Source organism: Hyperolius riggenbachi, chromosome 12 (genome assembly GCF_040937935.1).
Source record: "Hyperolius riggenbachi isolate aHypRig1 chromosome 12, aHypRig1.pri, whole genome shotgun sequence".
In the NCBI taxonomy this organism is placed as follows: domain Eukaryota; kingdom Metazoa; phylum Chordata; class Amphibia; order Anura; family Hyperoliidae; genus Hyperolius; species Hyperolius riggenbachi.
In genome coordinates this window covers 99,823,582-99,846,295 of record NC_090657.1, presented here as the reverse complement: position 1 = coordinate 99,846,295, position 22,714 = coordinate 99,823,582, and the positions used below count along the sequence as shown (strand labels likewise).

The following is a 22,714-nucleotide window of genomic DNA, read 5'->3' as shown; positions in this document are numbered from 1 at the left end:
GCAAACCGCCGCGTTGGATGCGGAATCAGCCGCCTTGTTCTGAGCACGTTCTGAGCACACGCGGCGGCTTTTCCGCGTTTTCTCACAAAAGGCCAATTTGATGGCTAGAAGTTCCCTATTGCCTATATCGTAGTTTTTTCTCTGCGGGTGAAAACCTACGGGAGAAATAGGCACAAGGATGCAGTTTTCCCTGCAAACCGGAACGCTGAGACAGCACAGCCCCTACCTCTGAGGCATCTACCTCCACGATAAAGGGGAATGAGATGTCAACATGTCTCAGTATGGGTGCAGAACAGAACAGTTTCTTCAGGGTGGAGAAAGCATCATGGGCCTCAGGGGACCAGTGGTGAGACTGGTGAGAGGTGAAATCACCGTAGAGTAGTACCCCTTTATGAACCTTCTATAGTAGTTGGCGAACCCCAGGACTCTCTGGAGAGCTTTTAGCCCTACAGGTTGGGGCCACTCCAAGACAGCTGAAACTTTCCCAGGGTCCATAGAGAGGCCAGTCAAAATACAGCCTGAGACTCCCTAAGGTGTGGAGTCAGGCTGAAGGTAGGAAGGACTAGAGAGTGAGTGACACCTGAAGGTGGATGTCACTGACTGATCTGGAGACTATCTCTTTAGTGGGGAGAGATCGTTCTCGAGGTCGGGCAAGCCAGGTCGGCAACACACGGACAGACAAAGTACAAAGACAGAAGGCTGATTCGGTATCCTAGGCAGGCAGGGTTTGGCAACGGAATATCAGTTATGCGTGGTACCGAATCAGAAAGCAGAGGGATAGTCAGGAAAGCAACAGGTCGTAACAAATATCAAACAATGCCTAGTCTTGGGTGTGAGGTCCATGGTCTCTACACCCTGGAACTAGTCTGATGAATAACAGAATGATAACACAAGTTCCCTAGTCTTGGGTGTGAGGTCCGTGGTCTCTACACCCTGGAACTAGTCTGATGAATAACAGAATGATAACACAAGTAATCTGGCTCAGTGTGAATTCCCAGGTCCTCCTGGTTCAAACACACTGTTGGATCTGACTAAGGTCTGAGTGCTTCCACGTAGTGTTCGCAACGGCAGACAACTTGAGAGTGGCCAGCTGCAACCATATATAGTGCATTGCTCTCTGGCGCCACCCTAAAGTGATCAACCAATGGCTACCAGCTCTGAGGTCAGCTGACCGGCCTGGTCAGCTGATCCCTCCTTGGCCATCATAAAAGTTCTGCCTTTCACGCGCGCGCGTGTATTCCTAAACCTGTGTGAACTAACAGGCTCAGCCGCACTAGCTGCACGCTGCTGCGTGCAAACCGCCGCGCTGGATGCGGAACCAGCCGCCTTGCTGTCGTTACATGCGGCGGCTTTTCCGTGTTCTGCCATGTCACTAGATGCACGCTTCCGCGTTGGACGCGGAATCAGCTGCTTTGCTGTCAGTACACGCGGCTTTTCCGCGTTTTCTCACACCCTGCAACTGGTATTGTTTAAAAGAAACACATATCGCAGCTTCCTAATAGCGTTTGCTTTAGTGTTTCTTTAAAGGCCAGTTTTTATTATTATTGTGTTTTTGTCAAATGCCATTATAAAAACCTAAGGGTGAACTAGAACTTTAAACTATTCACACCCCACTTCTCTTATTGTCTGATGTTAAACATTTTCTGCCTCTGACCTTTTCCCACATATGACTTCGATTACATCATTAAAAGCATGAACGGGAAGAATTGAAGCAAAAATAGCTTTTTCTCCAGCCTTGAGATCTACAGTCTGCAGACTGTTTCTCTATAATGCTGTATAACATGAACCTGAAGCAAACCTGAGTAAGGCTAGGTCCACACTTGGCCGAAGCAGATCGGATTCGTTTCAAACGGATCTGATTTGGTGAAATTTTTTTAATGTAATGTAATAAAGGCATACGTTTCCAGTCCATGGAAACGTATGTCCAGCCTGTGGGAGGAGGGGGCCGCCATGTTGGAGGGGAAGGCAGCCAGGATGCGGGGGTCAGCGGTCGGTGGGGAGGGAGGATCTATTTGCTGTGTCCCAGCCTGTGGGAGGAGGGGGCTGCCATTCTGGAGGTGGTAGCAGGCAAGGGGGGGGGGGGGGGGTCGGCGGGCAACCCCCCTCCCTCACCTAAATCCCCAGTCCCCGCTACCCCTCCAGCCATTTTACGCAAACGTTGTTCAAATGTATGTAGGCGGGGAGCTTACCTTCTTTGCGTCCCACCACTCGCCACTTGACTGCCTGCAATACCGCCTTCTATACTTCGGAGGGCAGCATTGTAGGAAGTGGCACGGCAAGCGGAGGAAGTAAAAAAAGTAAGCTCCCCACTTGCCGCCTACATACATTTGAGGGGGAGCGGAGATGGGGGACCCAGTTGAGGGAAGGGGGGGGGGGGTGACCCGCTTACCGCTGACCCATTCCCTCCCCCCCCCCCCCCCCCCCCCCGGCCTGGCTGCTACCACCTCCAGCATGTCGGCCCCCTCCTCCCACAGGCTGGGACACAGCAAGTTGATTTGTTTCTGTGTCCAAAGCTGCCTGTGTAGAGTGGGATCCGTTTTCCTATTGTCCTTCACTATCCCTCCGTATAACCGGATCCATGTGCGATCCGGGAAAATGTTGCAAATCCGGACAGTCCGTTCAGTTTTTAAAAACTGATCCATCTGAACGCAGACAGATCCGCTTTTTTTTTTTTCAGTGAAGAAGGCTGCTATTCTGTGGCTCCGTTTTTTGATCAGGGCCAAAAAACGTAGCCACGGATACGTTTTTAAAACAAGTGTGAACCTACTCTAATATAAACTGATAATACAATACCGTATTTAATCAGAAGTTCTCGACGGCGAAAACTGGTCATAAAACTTAAAAACATAACATTAAAACATAAAACTCCCTCTCTTACCTTTCAAGCCTCCCTATTGGGCATTAATGTGATTGACAGATTTACCAAGTTGTAGGGAAGTAGAACAGCTCACTTTCTCAGATTCAGTATTCTTTATTGCATCTGCTCCAATGACTGGTACTACTGAAAATCCTGACCTGCATTTTCACCGTAGGCAAGCTTTTGTGTTACATCGGTCATTTTTACCCTAACCAGGTCTACACCATGAAGTTGATGAACCTGAAGCAGGCCATCCTGCAGGCCTGGAAAGAGAGATGGAGCGACTACCAATGGGCTATCAATATGAAGAGGTTCTTCCCAAAAGGAGTCACATGGGACATCTTGAATTTGGCAGGTCAGTTGAAACATAAAGTCACCAGTTTAAAATGCATGCTAAAGTTATAGCCAAAAATGTTAACCAGATGCCCTCCTCCCTTTCCCAGACTATTGTTGTGTAATTGGGCCTGATGCATGAAAGTCCTGTAAATGTGCCTAATGCAGCCAGCGCACTGCATTTTACTGACACTAATACCAGGGGAGCGGTGTCTGACACAGTTAGTGACACGAGTGCTACTATGGTAACACACATTACATAGCGTGATCTGAGTGCCACAGCTTCTCCAAAACGCCAAGGCACTCAGATCCTTGTAGCAAGGGCTTATGGGAGCTCAGTCTTGGCAGGAGGAGGAGGAGGTTAATAGCCAGAGATTTCAGAGGCAGAGGGGAGGAGGGAGTGATTTTTTTTTCACAGGCTGAGGGGTGGAGATGGAGTTGCAGATTACCTGTGTAATGATGACAAACAGAACATGGCTGCTGTCATTGTATCACAGGAATGAAAGCTGTTTGCAGATAAATTTGCTGTGTAAACTATCTAAACTTTAGATAAGATATATAGACAAGTTACTTGTTATAGTTAGTTTTCATCTCAGACCCACTTTCACCACACTGCTCCTCCCCAGTTTGAAGACAGTGCATATATGCAAGCAGACAGAAGATGTGTGCTCACAAAGCATTGCACTTCATTTCCAAAGCACATTTTTCAACAACAACAAAAATATGGAAGGTCCATGCGTAATGCAGTGGAATGCCTGGCAAGGCACATGTGCTGATGAGAAATGGGCATGAGTTCCTGTTCCTGTTCATTTTCATGGTGTTGATTGTGGCTTCTGATGTCAGCTGGAATAGCCTGGGATTTTCTTTACATAATTGTAGTTTGAGTTCTGGGCTTCCTGCATTTCACTGTGAGAGCTGGGTAGACCGCAATCCTGAGGCTTAATAGATCAGTCCCAGTACATTTCTGACAAGGAAATGCTGGAAATGCTAAGGGCCCGTTTCCACTAGACGCGTTGCAATGCGGAAACCGCTTCGCAACGCAAGGAAAGTGCATCCAATTCACATCAGTGGAGTCGTTTCCATTGACGCAAATTTACCTACGCGATGCGACGCCGCTGACGGGAAGCCGCATGACCCCGCTTCCGATTGTCTGGAAGACAACCGAAAGTTCCTGCAAGAGGGATGCAAGGCGATGCAGCAATTGGCCCGCATCCTAATTGCCAGTGGAAATGGGCCCTCAGTGTAAGGTGCTGTCTGTTATAATCACATACTTAATTCTTATGTTCTGGGGAAGGAAATAGCACACCCTTGAACAGGTATAGATGCGCCATTGTGCACATGTACCAATGTGGAGCTAAGGCTGCTGTTGTAACACTATGGAGAACACAGATGGTATCCAGGAGTTCTGAAAGTTGGACTCCTAAGCTGAATTTTGTAGTACTTATTGTACAGCAGAATTGTTTCTAGCTTACTCTGGTAGATGCTCTCATTACCACTTGTATGCATTATAGTGATGCTTTAGCTTGCACCTAATGTCTGCACTTAGGGTGGTCATACACCTGTCAATCTGCCACCAGATGGAACATTAGATATGTCCCTCTTTGATTGAATCTTATTAGAGAGGAATCTATTCTGCTCACACTGCAGACAGATTTTCAATAGATTTCAGCTTCCTAGCTTAGCTGAAACTCTCCTCCCCCCCCCCCCCCTTCTTACTCCCAAGTGTTTGTGTCCACCTGTGAACTTGTGACTCTTGAAGGCTCACCTGTCATGTCGGCGCCAATCTTCACCGCCTCCTCTGCCCAGTGTCTTTTTGAATTGCCATTGTGAGCGCTTGTACACTGTTACACCAGCATATATAGTGACCATGGGCCTGTGGGGGGACACTTAAGGTGGGCATACACCTTGATCTGCCACCAGATTGACTTTTAGCTCTTTTTGGCAGAGAAAGAAGAAAAGCAACACCGCATATTTATTTGTGTGCTTGGCACTGTACATGTGCATGTCTATCTCATCACATCACATGTTCATTAAGCTTCCCTTTAGGCTAGATTCACACCTGTCTGTTTTTTTGTGCATTTCTGCATAGCAAAACCGAGAACAAATGTTAAAGTGGACCTGAACTCTTACATAGGATAGAAGAAAAGCGTAGAGAAATGCACATTATATGTATTTAGAGAGTTAAGCCTGTTTAATTCCCCCTCATCTGTGATTAATCACAAGTTGTAATTTGTTCTCTCATCTGAGTCAGCTGGCTGCCACAGCAGAGCAGCTAGTTGTTGAAAACAGGATATTAACAATATGCCTTCTAGGAAAGCAGGAAGTAGACACCCTGCAGATTTATTGCAGGATTTGGATCAGCTTTAAAAAAGAAATGTTCTTCTTTAGGTTAGTATGTTGTTGCTTAGCTTTTAGAGCAGAGAGGAAGTTCTGAGTTCTCTTTTTCCACATGCAGAAAAACTGACAGCAATGCAGCACTGTGAGAAAACACATGCAGAAAAACGCACACAGAAAACTGATAGACAAGTGTGGATCCAGCCTTAAAAGTTAAAGAATAATACATTTCAGCATTTTATATTCAATTTCTATTCTGCCACAGAAGCACTTTTGGATCAGGCCATGATTGGACCAGCACCAAACCCTCTGATACTGTCTTACCTCAAATATGCCATCAATTCTCAGGTAAGTCACTCTAACAGGATTTTTTCTGAACTTTGCAAGCATGTTTTTAATACAGAAGGAAAATACCTTTTTTCTTTTTAAGTGGAACTTCAAGTAAATGTCATGTTGTGGAAGAGGGTATTCACCTCCTCAGTGGCAGTAGTGTTGGCAAGTCCTTGGCTGCTCTGTCTAACGCCGCTTGCACCCACTATCCCATGTGTACAGGTCATTTTGCAGTGTCTGCTTACTGTTACACTCTGGATTAGAGTTAATGGAACAAGATTCAGATTGAAGGTTCAGCCATGATCAAGACACACAACATAGTAGGAGACCTGCCACAGAGGAGACAATCATACTATCCTTTCCCCCTGATAAATGTAAAAACTCTCCTTGAGGTCAAATATACCTGTCACAAACCAGAGCAAAATAATCATCAATGACCCATAAAGGCTGCAGTAAGTAAATCATGTCAGAATGGTCAGTAAGCTGAGTTGTAGATTTTGACTGTGACAGTTCATCCACTGCCTCCCACCTCGGGTTCCCTTTAAAAGTGGACCGATTTCACCTTTGCAGGAATTGATTGGTTCATTTTTAAACTGCATACATTTTTAGAGAAGTTGCATCTCATTAACCGTTCTTGGTCACATCTGCGATATCCAGCTTAGCTATTATGCAAACTGACCATCATACAGTAGCAATAAAAAGTATGTGAACCCTTTGGAATTATATGGATTTCTGCACAAATTGGTCATAAAATGTATTTGATCTTTATCTAAGTCACAACAATAGACAATCACCGTCTGTTTAAACTAATACCACACAAATAATTAAATGTTTCCATGTAGTTTTTGAACACACCATGTACACATTCACAATGCAGGTGGAAAACGTATGTGAACCCCTAGACCATGCTTTCTCAACCAGGGTTCCTTGAGTACTCTGCAGAGGTTCCTTAGCATTTTCCCCCATAGTTGAGGTTGGGGGAAATATGATAGTTAGAACACTATAATAGGGGATACCGTAAAAAGAAGCAATACATTGGGGGTCAGAATGAGTACAGTAATAAAAATCATTAGAATCTGCAATAAAGGGCACTGTAATAGGGGATAGTGGCATGAACAGCCACATCAGCTTTTAAAGACCATGCCAGGGGTTCCTTGAGATCCAAAAATTACTTGCAGGGTTCCTCAAGGGTAAAAAGGTTGAGAAAGGCTGCCCTAGACTAATGACATCTCCAAGAGCTAATGGAAGTGAGGTGTTAGCCAGATGGAGTCCAATCAATGAGATGAGATTGGAGGTGTTGGTTACAGCTGCCAGTTTTTGGTTTGCTTTTCCCATGAAGCATTGTGTGATGTGAATGTAGGCTCGCACAAAAGAGCTCTAAGAAGACCTACGATTAAGAATTGTTGACTTACATAAAGCTGGAAAGGGTTATAAAAGTATCTCCAAAAGCTATGCAGTTCATCAGTCCATGGTAAGACAAATTGTCTATAAATGGAGAAAGTTCAGCACTGCTGCTACTCTCCCTAGGAGTGGCCATCCTGTAAAGATGACTGCAAGAGCACAGTGCAGAATGCTCTGTGAGGTGAAGAAGAATCCTAGAGTGTCAGGTAAAGACTTACAAAGGTCTCTGACAGATGCTAACATTCCTATTAGTGAATCTATGATACATAAAACAACTAAACTAAACAACAATGGAGTTCATGGGAGAATATTACAGAGGACACCACTGCTGTCCAAAAAAAACATTGCTGCACGTTTAAAGTTTTCAAAAGAGCACCAGGATGTTCCACAGCAGTACTGGCAAAATATTATGTGGACAGATTAAACCAAAGTTCAATTGTTTGGAAGAAATACACAACACTATGACCCATATGCAATTAATTTTTTCTCCTGAGTTTTCTCCCAGGTAATATCTTTATGTCAATAAAATGCCCTTTAAGCCACTATAAAGCAAGAAAATACTAAAAATAATTTTGATAGTAGATTTTCACCCTTTTTTTGGTACTTTTTTTGTTGAAAAGTTCTGGAAAGTTATTTTAAACTTAAGATGAAAAATTATCTCCTAGGAGAAAAGCCAGGTGAAAAATTTAATTGCATATGCCCCTATGTGTGGAGAAAAAGAGGCACAGCACACCAACATCAAAATCTCATCCCAACTGTGAAGTATGGTGGTGGTGGCATCATGGTTTGGGACTGCTTTGCTGCGTCAGGGCCTGGAGGATTGCTATAATTGAAGGAAAAATGAATTCCCAAGTTTATTAAGATATTTTGCAGAAGAACTTAAGGCCATCTGTCCACCAGCTGAAGCTCAGCAGTAGATGGGTGTTGCAACAGGACAGTGACTCAAAGCGTAGAAGTAAATCAACAACAGAATGGCTTAAACAGAAGAAAATATGCCTTGTGGAGTAGCCCAGTCATAGTCCTGACCTCAACCCGATTGAGATGCTATGGTATGACCTCAAGAAAGCGATTTACACCAGACACCCCAAGACTTTTGCTGAACTGAAACAGTTCTGTAAAGAGGAATGGTCAAAAATGACTCCTGACCGTTGTGCACATCTGATCTGCAACTACAAGAAACGTTTGGTTGAAGTTATTGCTGCCAAAGGAGGTTCAACCAGTTATTAAATCCAAGGGTTCACATACCTTTTCCACCTGCACTGTGAATGTTTACCTGGTGTGTTCAATAAAAACATGAAATCATTTAATTATTTGTGTGGTATTAGTTTAAGCAGACTGTGATTTACTATTGTTGTGACTTAGATGTAAATCTAAACATTTTAACATTATGACCAATTTGTGCAGAGATCCATATAATTCCAAAGGGTTCACATACTTCTTATTGCTACTGTTTAATTTTAATGTGTTTTGGTACATTACAGAAGAGTAATATTTATGAACTGTAATTTGTTTAAACAAGTGCATTTGAGTGTTAGCTTATCCGTAACTATTGTCAGCTTTTGTAGCATTGTATATTATTTATTAACTCCTTTTGCTCATGAAATCTATAAATTTGATGTTATTAAAGTGTAACTGTCAGGCATAAAATCAAAAATCAATTCTTTATTATTATCGGGTGAACAAGTAATAAGGATGCTAAGTTAAAATCACTATATCTTGTTGATAAATGATCATTCCCTAGTTTACCTGACTCTTATTTGGTACACACAAAATTTGGTACACAAAAAGGAAGTTGTTATACAGTAGTACCATACTCTACATATGTACTTCCTGCATAGTTGTTTTGAATCCACTGAGAATGTTGTGTGCACATTGAATGCAGAGGTTTTGTCTATCACCCGTAAACCTGGTTCAGATCATGCACGAAGAAAGTGTCATAGTGGAGCAAACCCCTCATTCTCATTCTACAAGATTACCTGTACATCACTCTTAAGGTGCCTATTAACTGTACAGTTCTTCCTTTGGATTCAATCTTTCAACTCGATTTGAACGATCAAAACTAATCGGAAGGTAATTATTGATTGTTCCCATTAATGAAATGATTTGAGAAGGTTTTACATTCTGATTCGATCAGAAAATCCAATTTTCGGATCGTTATTTTGTTCCTTTTCAAATCGACCAAAGAATCGTTTCTCATCGATTTACCACACAGTTTTCTGTACAATTTGATCATAATAATTGCATTGAAAGATTGAATCTGAAGTAAAAATTGTATCGTTAATGAGCACCTTTAGATGTACCCACAGTTAAATTGCCTAGAGCCTGATCGATGTTCTTTATTCCTATCTGCACTCTCTACCTGTACTCTTACTCAGGGCTAGCTTTGGCAGTGATGAAATGCCTTTTATGTTACATAAGTTAAATCAACAAGATTGCTGTATGCAAATTAGATCATAAACTGAGGAGTTGGAGTCAGATGATTTTTGTACAGACTGCACAGCCCTGGTTGGCAGAAGCAACAGTTAGCGCCCGCTTCCACTAGGAGCGCTGCGATGCGGCTACATAGCCGCATCTCACTGCGGGTGTCCTGAAACGCATGCACGGCAATGGAACAGTTTCCACTGCATGCATGTTGTGCGGAGCGATCCGAGAATCTGCAGCATGCTGCAGATTCTCACACGGCCGCATCCGCCCGCAGCCACGTCCCATCTCCTCCAATACACTTCCGCATCAAGAGTTGCGGAAGTGATGCGGCCGGCGGCGGAAGTGATGCGATGCGGCTAGGTAGCCGCATTCGCATCACTTAGTAGTGGAAACTGGCCCTTAGGCAGTTAAAGTCAATGTACCCGACCTATAAAAACAAAAGTCAGATACTCACCTAAGGAGAGGGAAGGCTCTGAGTCCTAATGAGACTTCCCTCTCCTCTCCTGGTGCCCGGTCCTGCTCAGGATCCCCGTAGCAGTATTCGACCAGTTCGGTCAAATACTGCCACTTCCGCCGCCGAAGGTTTCGGAAGTCTTCGGGAGCACTCGGGCTCCCGAAGATGGGCCGCTCAGTACTGCGCATGCGCGAGAGCCCTCTATGATGCACTCGCGCGTGTGCAATATAGAGCCGTCTGTCTTCGGAAGGACTCTGCTCCCGAAGGCTTCCGAAGTCCGCCACGGCGGGGGATTTGAACAGAGAATCCTGAGGGCACCGGGAGAGGAGAGGGACGGCTCATTAGGACTCAGAGCCTTCCCTTTTCCTTGGGTGAGTATCTGACTTTTGTTTTTATATGTCGGGTAACACTGGCTTTAAAGGAGTCATCAGGGGAAATATAAAAGAAGTGGTACTTACCGGGGGCTTCCTCCAGCTCCAAGCTCCCAGGTCGTCCCTTGCCGCAGCTCTGCGCGCAGCCGTTCGCCGCAGGTCCGTCCCGGTCCCCGGTGATGACGTCAGAGCGACCTCCAGGTCGCTCTGTACTGCGCGATCGGCGCTGTCAATCACCGACACCTGAGTGGACCTGGAGGTCGCTCTGACATCATCGCCGGGGACCAGGATGGACTTGCGGCGAACGGCTGCGGGCAGAGCTGCGGCGAGGGACATCCTGGGAGCTTGGAGCTGGAGGAAGCCCCCGGTAAGTACCACTTCTTTTAGCATATTCCCCTGATGACTCCTTTAGGGCTGGTTCAGACGGATGTTTTGGCGGCGTCACGTTCGGGGGCGTTGTGGCGGCTGCGCGGTCAGGCTTTCAGTAGCCTTCGCGTTGCGTTGTGTTGCGGTCGCGTTTTTAATTCCCCTAGGGGGACATTAGCCGTCGCGGTTGGCTGCCCCCTGGAAGCTACATGTAGCTTCCAGGGGCACCAAGAGCGATAGCAAAAATCGGGACCCGAACGCCGCGTTCGTGTAAAAGCACGCAAAAGCTCGGTGTAAACGCTTCCATTCACCTGAATGGAAGCGTTTAGCGCGACGTTCCGAACGCTTGCGGTAAACGCTCCGCAAGCGTCCGTCTGAACCAGCCCTTAAAGAGACTCCGTAACAAAAATTGCATCCTGTTTTTTATCATCCTACAAGTTCCAAAAGCTATTCTAATGTGTTCTGGCTTACTGCAGCACTTTATACTATCACAGTCTCTGTAATAAATCAACGTATCTCTCTCTTGTCAGACTTGTCAGCCTGTGTCTGGAAGGCTGCCAAGTTCTTCAGTGTTGTGGTTCTGCTATGAACTCCCCATTCCAGGCCCCTCTATGCACACTGCCTGTGTGTTATTTAGATTAGAGCAGCTTCTCTCTTCTCTCTTATCTTTTAAAAGCTGGATAAATCGTCCTCTGAGCTGGCTGGGCTTTCACATACTGAGGAATTACAGACAAGGGCAAAGCTGTTTGCAGGAAGAAAAGAGCAGCCTGAAACTTCAGTGCATGAGAGATGCAGGGGGAAAGAAACACACAAATGATCTCTTGAGATTCAAAAGGAAGGCTGTATACAGCCTGCTTGTGTATGGATGTATTTTCTATGTGTGAACATACTGTACATCAACCTACTTCCTGGTTTGGTGGCCATTTTGTTTGTTTATAAACAAACTTTTTAAAACTGTTTTTAACCACTTTTAATGCGGCGGGGAGCGGCGAAATTGTGTCAGAGGGTAATAGGAGATGCCCCCTAACGCACTGGTATGTTTACTTTTGTGCGATTTTAACAATACAGATTCTCTTTAAGGTACCCTTGGTTTATACAGTAATTGAATTACCTGTTTTTACTTGTTCTCTCATCTAAAATGAAGGGGCTTACTTGATACTTGAATTGGCTGATCTATGGGTATATACAGTAACTTGATATGCTACAAGTATGAATGCACTGATATTACAAAAATCATGCCCAACCAAGTATAAGATTGCTTTGCATAAATGGACAAACCTTTCATCCATAGGCTAACGCGTATAGGAGCAATTATAGCTCTTTAGTCATAGCTACGTTACAAAATGTCTAAGGTGGCCACTAGTGATGCAATGTGCTGAAAGGACACCCAAGGTGAAAATAAACTAATGAAATAAACAATTGTATCTATCTTCCTTCTCCTAAAAGGACTTTTTAAGATATTCCACAGTTTCATTTTATGTTTAAATTTACTTTTTAAGTTTTAACTGTTTTATTGTTTTTGCTCAATGACACATTAATTGAGGTATGCCAGAGCTAAAATCTAGTGAACCTTTTTTTTAATCTCTTTCCTGCTCTCAGAAGCCATTTTCTGCTGGGAAAGTGTTTTATAGTTGGAATTTCTTATCAGTGAAGGTCACACTGTAGTCACTTCCTGACTTCCTGTCTGAGTCAGGACTGAGTCAGCAGTGGCATACCTAGGGCACTTGACACCCGGTGCTGGGTATTAAAAGACCCCCCCCCCCCCCACCATAAAAAAAAAAGGAAAGAAGCGACTATGGCATGCTAAATTCACCACGGCGGGTAATGCCAGGTTTAGGCCCCCCCCCCCCCCCCCCTAAAGTTGGCCTCAGTTTAGGTTGCTAATATAGTTGGCCCTTGTATAGCTAGTATAGTCGCCCCCAGTGTAGCTAGTATAGTTGCCCCCAGTGTAGCTAGTATAGTTGCCCCCAGTATAGCTAGTATAGTTGCCCCCAGTATAGCTAGTATAGTTGCCCCCAGAATAGCTAGTATAGTTGCCCCCAGAATAGCTAGTATAGTTGCCCCCAGAATAGCTAGTTTAGTTGCCCCAGAATATCTAGTATAGTTGCTCCCAGTGTAGGTAATATAGTTGCCCCCAGTATAGCTAGTATAGTATAGCTAGTATAGTTGCCCCCAGTATAGCTAGTATAGTTGCCCCCAGTATAGCTAGTATAGTTGCCCCCAGAATAGCTAGTATAGTTGCCCCAGAATATCTAGTATATTTGCCCCCAGCGTAGGTAATATAGTTGCCCCCAGTATAGCTAGTATAGTATAGCTAGTATAGTTGCCCCCAGTGTAGGTAATATAGTTGCCCCCATTATACATAGTATAGTTGCCCCAGCATTAGTATAGTTGCCCCCAGTATAGCTAGTATAGTTGCCCCAGTATTAGTATAGTGGCCCCTAGTATAGTTGCCCCAGTAGTATAGTATAGTTGCCCCTGGTAGGGGGAAGCTTGGAAGGAGGGGTAGCGGCGGGGAGGGGGGCCAGACCCCCCCACCTCCCCCACCTTGGTCCCCTCCTTCTGGCGCTCCCCCCCCCCCCCCTCCTCCTAATTAGCAGCAGCTTAGAGAAGCGGGCAGGAGCGGGCGAAGAGGACATACTCACCTGCTTCCTGGCGATGGCGCACAGCGTCATCGTCACGTGACACTGGTCTCTGACTTCTCTTCCGCTAATCAGGAAGCACAGTGAGCGGTGGAGAAGGCGGATACCAGTGTCACGTAACGATAACACTGTGTGCCATTGCCTGGAACGCAGGAAGCAGGTGAGTAAGTCCTCTGGCTTCTCTAAGCTGCTACTAATTAGGAGGGGGGATTCTCACCATGGCCTTTATTCTTTACAAAGACACTCCCTGAAAAAGATTTATACAAAGATGCTGACCAGCCTCCCTGCTCACTGTACACTTTTTTGGCAGTTGGATGGAGCAACTGCCATTCACTAAGTGCATTTTATAACTAAACAAAACCCTAAGAATCCCCCATGAGGAAATGGGCTAGTCCAAAACCTGTCGGTTCTGTCAGATTTCTACTACCTACTGTAAGTGTCAGCAACATAGGAGAAAAGTAATTTATGACTCATTTTACTCTGGAAGAAACAAACTTCTTAATTGTATATGTTTACATATATTTTAAATTTTAAGATTTTCGCAACACAGGTCCTTTAAGTGTTTTGCTAGCCACAGCATTCAGCATCCAGATCGCAATGGCTAGTTTCTGTGATTGGCACTGCGTGACATGGCCCTTACTCCATAACAAACTTTACTGCTTATACACATATATTTACTGCTTGTAGTATTAGACTAAGCTGAGCTGTTTTTCTTGCAGATGGTGTCTTACTCCACTGTCCTGACCGCCATAAGTAAGGTAAGGCTTGTATTTACAGTTGTAGAGACTCATTGCCTTTTATGCAAACCTTGTTGATGGGGAAGTGTTAGTTTTATAGACGTTAATTACTTCTGTTGGACCATAGACTTTCTGCTGGATTTTGAAGTTCTTAGCCACTCTCGCTACAATTCCAGTTGAAAGGACATAATTTACAGACTCCTCAAAGACTACCAAATAGCATGAATACCTACAGTTCAGTGGCCACAGGGAGGAGTGCAGAGCTGCGGATTCCAGTATTTCCCAAAAGAACAGCATAAAATGTAACAGAAAATTGTATGATGTGTACCTAGCATAAGGTCTACTTTCAGCTCAACATAGTCAACATAGCGCTTTGATGAGTTTCTTTTGGACAATATTTCTTAAAACTGAAAACTTTAAAAGGAAAACTTAAAGGACAACTGAAGTGAAAGGGATATGGAGGCCGCCATATTTATTTGCTTATAAGCAATACCAGTTGTTTGGCTATCCTGCTAATTTTCTGCCTCTAATACATTTAGCCTTAGCCCCTGAACATCCATGCAGCAGATCAGGTGTTTCTGACATTAATGTCAGATCTGACAAGATCTGGAGTCGAAGTCGGGGGTTTCATAAACTGAGGAGTTGGAGTCAGATAATTTTTGTACCGACTCCACAGCCCTGCTTTCCTCTGTGTAATTGGCCCTGCAGATAGGAGGATAGGAATGCTTACAAGGATCTGCAGAGAAACACAGATGGACCCATCTCATTGACATTCTTACCTCTAGTAGAAATGTATTTTAATTTTGTACAGATTGGGAAGGTTAGAACCTTTTTTTAAGATCTTTTGTAACAACTCATGTCAGAACAGAAAAAATATTCAGGTTACCCTTTGTATGTCAGTTATCCTGATCCCTGCATCAATAACACTTCTTATAACTATATATTGCTGCATATTTATATGTAGTCCCGCCCTCCCAGTGATGTCACAGCCTAGGCATTTTCCCTAGATCAATCCCTATGTCGGCACAACATATTTGGATAGTCACATTTTCATGTTATGCCACTTGTTGGGTTTCACTACCGTTTTTAATTCATGTTTTAGTTTGTGCTTGGATAGATGTAGCGAGAGGAGGGAGTATCAAACGCAGTATGTAGGATTTCTCAGAAATTGAACAGTATTCATAATCTGTAGTGTGCTGAGGAGGGAAGATTTAATTCACTTTGCTGACAAGCTTGTATCTTATGCTGGGAATACACCATACAATTTTCTGTTATGCTGGGATTACACCATACAATTTTCTGTTAGATTTTTCTGTTAGATTCTCTAATGCTGGAAATACACGGTTAGATTATGCGCCGGAATCGAGCCAGCGGCTCGATTCCGCCCGAATCGATTCCCGCTCGTCCCCGCGGGCACTTCTTATCAGCTTTTCGTTTTGGCCCATTGTCCTGCCCGCCGGTATCAAGCAGGGAATTGATCCGGCGAGGTATCGGACAGGTCGGGAATTATCAATCGAGCCATCAGCGGCCTGATTGATAATTTCAAACAAACCGTGTATTCCCAGCTTAAGGCTCGTACACACGCCGTACTAAAGGCAACCCCGGGCGGTTCGCACAGAAACAGCCTTATCAGTCCGCCGACAGACTGTACACACGCTGTACTGTCTGCTGAAAACCCGCCCAGCGGGAGGTGACGACGGACCCATCGTTGCCTTTAGTACGGCGTGTGTACGAGGCTATAAATTCAACATGTTGGAAATTTATCTATCTTACCATCTACCTGCCGAGCAATTAGGCATTGTTGTACTCAGCAGGAGATGACCAGAAGACAATGCACCAGAGATAATGACCATTCTCTACAGAAAATAATCGAATTATGCATTCTAACAGAAAAATCTAACAGAAAATTGTATGGTGTAATCCCAGCATTATATTTACCTGCCAGATAGATAAAGTTCAACATGTTGGAAATCTATCTATCTTACCATCTATATGCCGAGCAATTAGGCATTGTTCTAATCAGCAGGCGATAAACAGAAGACAATGCACCAGAGATAATTACCATTCTCTACAGAAAATAATCTAATTATGCATTCTAACAGAAAGTCTAACAGAAAAATCTAACAGAAGAATCTAACAGAAAATTGTATGGTGTATTCCCAGCATTAAAGGCAACAATGGTAAGAGTGATATGGAAGCTGCCATATTTATTTCCTTTTCAAAAATGCAAGTTACCTTCTTGACCCTGTCTCTAAAGGTAGCCATACACTGGTCGATTTGCCATCAGATTCGACCAACAGATAGATCCCTCTCTGATCGAATCTGATCAGAGAGGGATCGTATGGCTACCTTTACTGCAAACAGATTGTGAACCGATTTCAGCCTGAAACCGTTCACAATCTGTTGTGGTGGTGGTGGAGCTGCCGCCGCTCCCCCTGCCCGCATACATTACCTGCTCCGCAGACGCGACTTCAGTCCCCAGGTCTCCGCTGTCTTCTCCGTTCTGGTCTCCAGGTCCGGCATGCTTTACTTCTTCCTGCCCAGCAGGAAGTTTAAACAGTAGAGCGCCCTCTACTGTTTAAACTTCCTGCCGGGCAGGAGGAACTGAAGCATGCCGGAGACCAGCGCAGACACAGAGCAGCGGTGACCGGGGATAGTCGCGCCGGCGGAGCAGGTAACGTATTACCGCTCTATTGCGTCGGTCGTCGGGCACTCGAACGCCGCTAGCGACGCGCTTCCTACCCGCGGGCGATCGATGGTAATTTTTCGCACGGAGTGATCGACGGGATCGGACGAAATGGATCGAAATTCGGCGTGTAGCGCGAACGATTGGCAGCAGATTCGATCCCAGTGATCGAATCTGCTATCGAAACGGCGGCAAATCGGCCAGTGTAGGCCAGCTTAATACTTCTAGCCCCTAAACCAATATGCAGATTAAGTTCTCTGACTCAAGTCTGACTAGAATAGCCACATGCCTTTATCAGGTGTGTGATTCAGACACTCCTGATACCAGAAAAGGTCTATAGGACTGCCAGGCAACTGGTATTGTTTAAAAGAAAATCACACCTTCCATATCACTCTCACCTTGGGTTCCCTTTAAAAGGGTGTTAAATAATATATATATATATTACATTATTGATCATGCCCCCATTTTAAGCACATTTGCCCCTAAGACTTCTACCATTCAAAGAAATTGTTTTAATGGCCTTCAGACAGAAGGAAAGAGCTGCCAGGATGTTTTGTCTGCCTATTTTGCAGATAGGCTCCAAGTTAGGTTCCATTGACTCAGTGGAAAAACTAAGTGGCAGGGAATTTATTTAATGCACATTCTGATGATTATAAATTGATGAACTGCTTAGCACATTATGTCTTTGATATATCTGACACGCAGACAGCCTTGGTCAGGAAACTGGGAGATGCCAAGTTAAGCCCAATGATTGCGGATTCTGAGGTTGAGGGTTTAAGAGTTGATGGACATAGTTGTCCTCAACCTAAGTAAGTATGTAACCTCTGTACAGTATATTGTACTTGGCGTTAACTAAAAATAGTCTCCAGACTGCTTCAGTGGAATAAATACCATAACTGGTTTCTGTTTGGCCTCGCTGTTTTTCCATCTCATATAAACCAGACGAGATTGAAGATGAAATGAGTATAGATGTCACTGAGCAGGAATTACAGAGCTGAGCCTGTTTTTCCCCTTCCATAAAGGCACATTGGATTGTCGGAGGCATATGAGGACTGTGTGTTTACATTTTCATGTATACATTTATGTGTACATAATATCGACCCCCGTCACATTGCCCCCAGAGCGGAAAAAAAAACCTCATGATCCATGCTGAGAAGCACAAATATTTACATTAGGGAGAGAATTCTAGTCAGCGGGGAAGAAGATGTATAGAAGAGGAATTTAACCCACAGCATCATGGGAAGGTTATGTGGGGTTTGCCTTATAGGCAAGCTATTTGGGGAATCAGATTGTTTATTGTGATGAGTACAAGGGGCATGGTCGGATCATTCTAAGGATATGGCATAAGGACAGTTTGAGAAGTAGCATCTTAAAGAGGAACTCCATCTATGTTAATTAAAATAGATAGGTAATATAATCTCTTACCCACACTGTTTTAAAAGAACAGGCAAATGTTTGATTTCATGATGGCAGCCATCTTTTTGGTTGAAAGGAGGTGACAGGGAGCATGAGACACAGTTCCAACTGTCCTGTATCCTGAGCACCTCTCCCAGTTGCTAGGCAATGTGAATAACAACATAGGAAATCCCATCATGCTCTGCACAGCATCAGGGAAAAAAAGCCTGGGCTTTTTTTCTTTGATGGGTGGAGCTTAGTTAAAAATGCAGCTAAAAATGATGCTTTGGTAAGAAAACAAAGTTCTGATGCTGTGAAACTGTTAAAGAAACACCAAGCCTTTTCAGTTCTGCTGAGTAGATTTTTAGTCCGGAGGTTCACTTTAAGAATAACGGTTAAAGTACAGAGCGGCAGGATGTCATTTAGGTATCATATGCAATTTAGCATATCCCTCTATTCAATTGGTGTGTTTAATTATGTGATGTCATGTGACTCACTTCAATAAAAGTGAGTGGGCGGCTCCACATGTTCATCATGTCATCATTAGGTCACTTCCTTTTTTTTCTCCATCCCATCACACCACTCTTAGACCCGCATGCTATCGAGATTTTGCTACTTAAAAGCAGAGCAATTTCGGGGAAAGTGATCTTGGGCCCTGCTTTCCCCTATGAAATCACTCCATAAATGCGGGGATCCATTCTATTGACTTTCATTAGCCTGGTGCTTTTGGAATCCCCGACAGTCAGGAATTCCAAAGCACGGCTGAAACTGCTCTAGTGGGTCCCAGGCCTTAAAGTAAACCTGAGATGTACAAAAAAGAAAAATATATACGTTACATACCTGGGGCTTCCTCCAGCCTCATTCAGGCTCATCGGTCCCTCGTTATCTTCCCGGGCCATCTGGAGCTTCCGCTAGACGGCCTGTTAATTCAGCCAGTCTGGGGGAAATGCGCATGCGAGGCCCCTATCTTGCTCCTGCCGCCAGAAAGAACACTCCCAACCAGACTCCGCCTGCGCCGATTGGCTAAATTAACCAGGGCTGTGGAGTCAGGGTTGAAGTCGATGAGTCGGAGCATATTTGGATACCTGGAGTCAGAGTAAGTGATTTCATAAACTGAGGAGTTGGAGTCGGATGATTTTCGTACCAAATCCACAGCCCTGGTAAGTATTAGACTAAGGAGTTGGAGTCGAGGAGTAATTTTGGGTACCTGGAGTCGGAGGTTCCACAAACTGAGGAAGATTTTTGAACTGACTCCACAGCCCTGGAATTACCGGGCCACCTAGCAGAGGATCCAGATGGCCTGGGAAGACAGCGAGGAAGCATTGAGCCTGAAAGGGGCTGGAGGAAGCCCTAGGTATGTATATATTTTTCTTCTTTTTTAAATCTCAGGTACACTTTAATGGTAATACATGTACATGAATACATTAGGTTGAAGTAGGAAACTGTAAATGATGCAGTGGGGATTTGTAAATATCCCCAATCTCTCCCCTGCTTCCTGTACATCCGAGAACTTGTATCCATTATGAAATAAAGCCTTATAAATACCTTGATTTTTCAGCTGTGCCTAGTGTTTATGTGGTGGAAGTAGTCTTTTGTCTTCCACCCACACCAGCAACTGCATCCTCTCACTCTTCAGGAGTTGCACAGTTTTGGCTACACTCCCTCTATTGACTTTATTAGGGGTAGAATGTCCACTCATCACTAACTAGTGGACATTTGTGTGACATCTGGGTGAAGATTTAAGTAGATTGACATTCCTATCAGAAACACTCCCCCTCCCCCTTGCACAACTTGAATATCCCACTGCGAAAGATCTGTCCTTCAGATCAGCTCATAGAGGGAAGTCTATGATCTCCTCTGCACTCTCAAGTGCTCTTCTGCTTTTCCCACAACCTTATTTATTTCACAGCGAAAAGTTAATTTTTTGTTGCTTTACAGTCAGTGTAAAAGACACCAATGTACTTAATATATTAGCAAAAAAAGATGTCTGTCTTCTACCGGGGAAAGGGTTCCCTACAGTAGGAGGTATGAGAGTGTACTCTTCCTCTGGAACTAGTTACATTTCTTCAAATTGAGAAAAGAAGGAAAAAAGGAAAGAAGGTTTACAAGTTTTGCTAAGCATAAATATAAAGAGCTTCTTACAGCTGTAAAATGAATAGGATATTGTAGAACTAGGAGTCTGTCACCAGGCGAAACTTCAGAACACTGGAACAGCATATTTATTGCTTCCGCTGTGAAGAAATGTCCATTACCACCATTGTTGGAATTTATGCCCAGTGGTTCTATGATGAATAAAACACCTTCGTACTTCACCGAGACTGCTAGGCTGAATCTTATCCTCTCCAGGAGCCCGACAGTCCAGGAAACACCTGCCTAGTTCATTTATATAGAGCATACATGTCAAAGAGACATTAAGTGTGGCCCGCAAGTGGTTTCCCCACTTTGCATTATGTTTGGCCCACTGTAGACCACCAGGGAAGCTTTGTCGGAGGTGATGCCCTATATCACCAGTAAAGCCTTATGGGGGGAGGGAGGAAGGGTGAAAGCACTATACACTAGGGAACTGTATGGGCGGGGGGGGGGGGGGGGGGGGTCCATAGACACCAGGGAGCGGTTTAGAGGTGCAATAGGAAACCACTAGACACCAAAGAACTGTTTAGGAATGGGAGGGGCACCACTTGACACCAGGGAACTGTATAGGTGAGGGAGGGGGCCACTAAACACCAGGGAACTGTGTAGGGGAGGGAGGGGACCACTTGACACCAGGGAACTGTATGGGGGATGTCTTAATCGAGAAATATGATTCAGCGCTCCCCACACCTACACCTTTAAATGTCCAGTCTGCTGCTAGCTGTCCAAAGAGTAAGCAGTTCTCCTTTAACCAATTTAAGATATTCACTGGCAAACGATTCCTCAAAAGGTCTCACTCCAGGTCCTATAATAGCAATAAAACATATACGCACATAGCGGGTAAACTTCCAGCACTAGTACACCCTGTGTATGAAACCACAGTTTGTGCTAGGAAACTTCCACCGCATGCAGGACGGAAGTCACGCTCCCCCCTAAATCCCCTGCTCACCAAAGAAATTCTTTCAAACAGGCGTTTCAGACATAGACTTCACTAACAGAACTAGGAGAAAACATATGAAGCCGCCTCTCATGGCATAAAATCTTTTTTAATATGGCTAAGAAAAGCCCCACATTAAAACTGCGTACCAGATAAAAGAAAGGTAATAACATATCTCACACAATTGCAATTGCCCCTGATGAGTCACGCCCTCTAGTGACGAAACGCGTAGGGCGGAGCCTTGGACATGCACGCTTCCAGGAAAACACACCAGAGACGAGGGTTGCCGGCTCCGCGGCGGGGAACCTGGCGGACGTCTATTGGATGTGTGAGATATGTTATTACCTTTCTTTTATCTGGTACGCAGTTTTAATGTGGGGCTTTTTTAGCCATATTAAAAAAAGATTTTATGCCATGAGAGGCGGCTTCATATGTTTTCTCCTAGTTCTGCTGGTGAAGTCTATGTTTGATACGCCTGTTTGAAAGAATCTCTTTGGCGAGCAGGGGATTTAGGGGGGGAGCGTGACCCCCGTCCTGCATGCGGTGGAAGTTTCCTAGCACAAAGTGTGGTTTCATTCACAGGGTGTACTAGTGCTGGAAGTTTACCCGCTATGTGCGTATATGTTTTATTGCTATTATAGGATCTGGAGTGAGACCTTTTGAGGAATCGTTTGCCAGTGGCGCTGCTGTGAATATCTTAAATTGTATGGGAGATGGAGGACCACTAAACACCAGGGAACTGTGTAGGGGGAGAGGACCATTAGACAAAAGGGAACTGTATAGGGGAGGAAGGACCACTAGAAATCAGGGAACTGTAAAGAGGAGGGAGGTGAGCCAATAAACTTCAGAGAACTTTATAAGGGAAAGAGTTGGCCATTAGACATTGATGTTGGCCTGCGACTTGGTCCCAGTGTTCATTTCAACCCACTTTGTATTTGAGATTGACATCCCTAATATAGAGTGTGAGGCAGTCTGGACTGCATTACCACCCATAAGGTGTTGCAGTACACAGCATCACTAAGCAAGGGTGCTGCCCCCACTTCCCAAGCAGCTGGAATGTAGTAGGATGGGCATGGTGGACATTGCGTGTTATCTGGGGCAAGAATAAACCATGCAGACAGATTTTTAGGTTTTATGTACACCTTCCCTCTCCTACCACTAAAACTGAATAGTAAATCTAGACAGCGGAGACAAGTAAAAGGATTCTCTGACCTCTTCTTTCACCAGCTGTGCAAGCTGCAGTTAGGTGCTTGTTATTAGTGTTTAATCTAAGCGATACCTACGGCACTTTTCAGACAACAACTTCTGGATCTAAAA

At 44.5% G+C, this 22,714-nt stretch overlaps 1 protein-coding gene across 1 annotated transcript in view; it reads left to right on the top strand.

The window, feature by feature from the left end:
- MED24 (mediator complex subunit 24) overlaps nucleotides 1–22,714 on the top strand; it is a 98,357-nt gene that overhangs the window by 13,270 nt on the left and 62,373 nt on the right. The window contains exons 2-4 of the mRNA XM_068262432.1: nucleotides 3,074–3,212; nucleotides 5,790–5,872; nucleotides 14,232–14,270. Coding sequence (XP_068118533.1) covers nucleotides 3,083–3,212; nucleotides 5,790–5,872; nucleotides 14,232–14,270 — 252 coding nt within the window. The 5' untranslated portion in view covers nucleotides 3,074–3,082. The remainder of the gene's footprint in view (nucleotides 1–3,073; nucleotides 3,213–5,789; nucleotides 5,873–14,231; nucleotides 14,271–22,714) is intronic.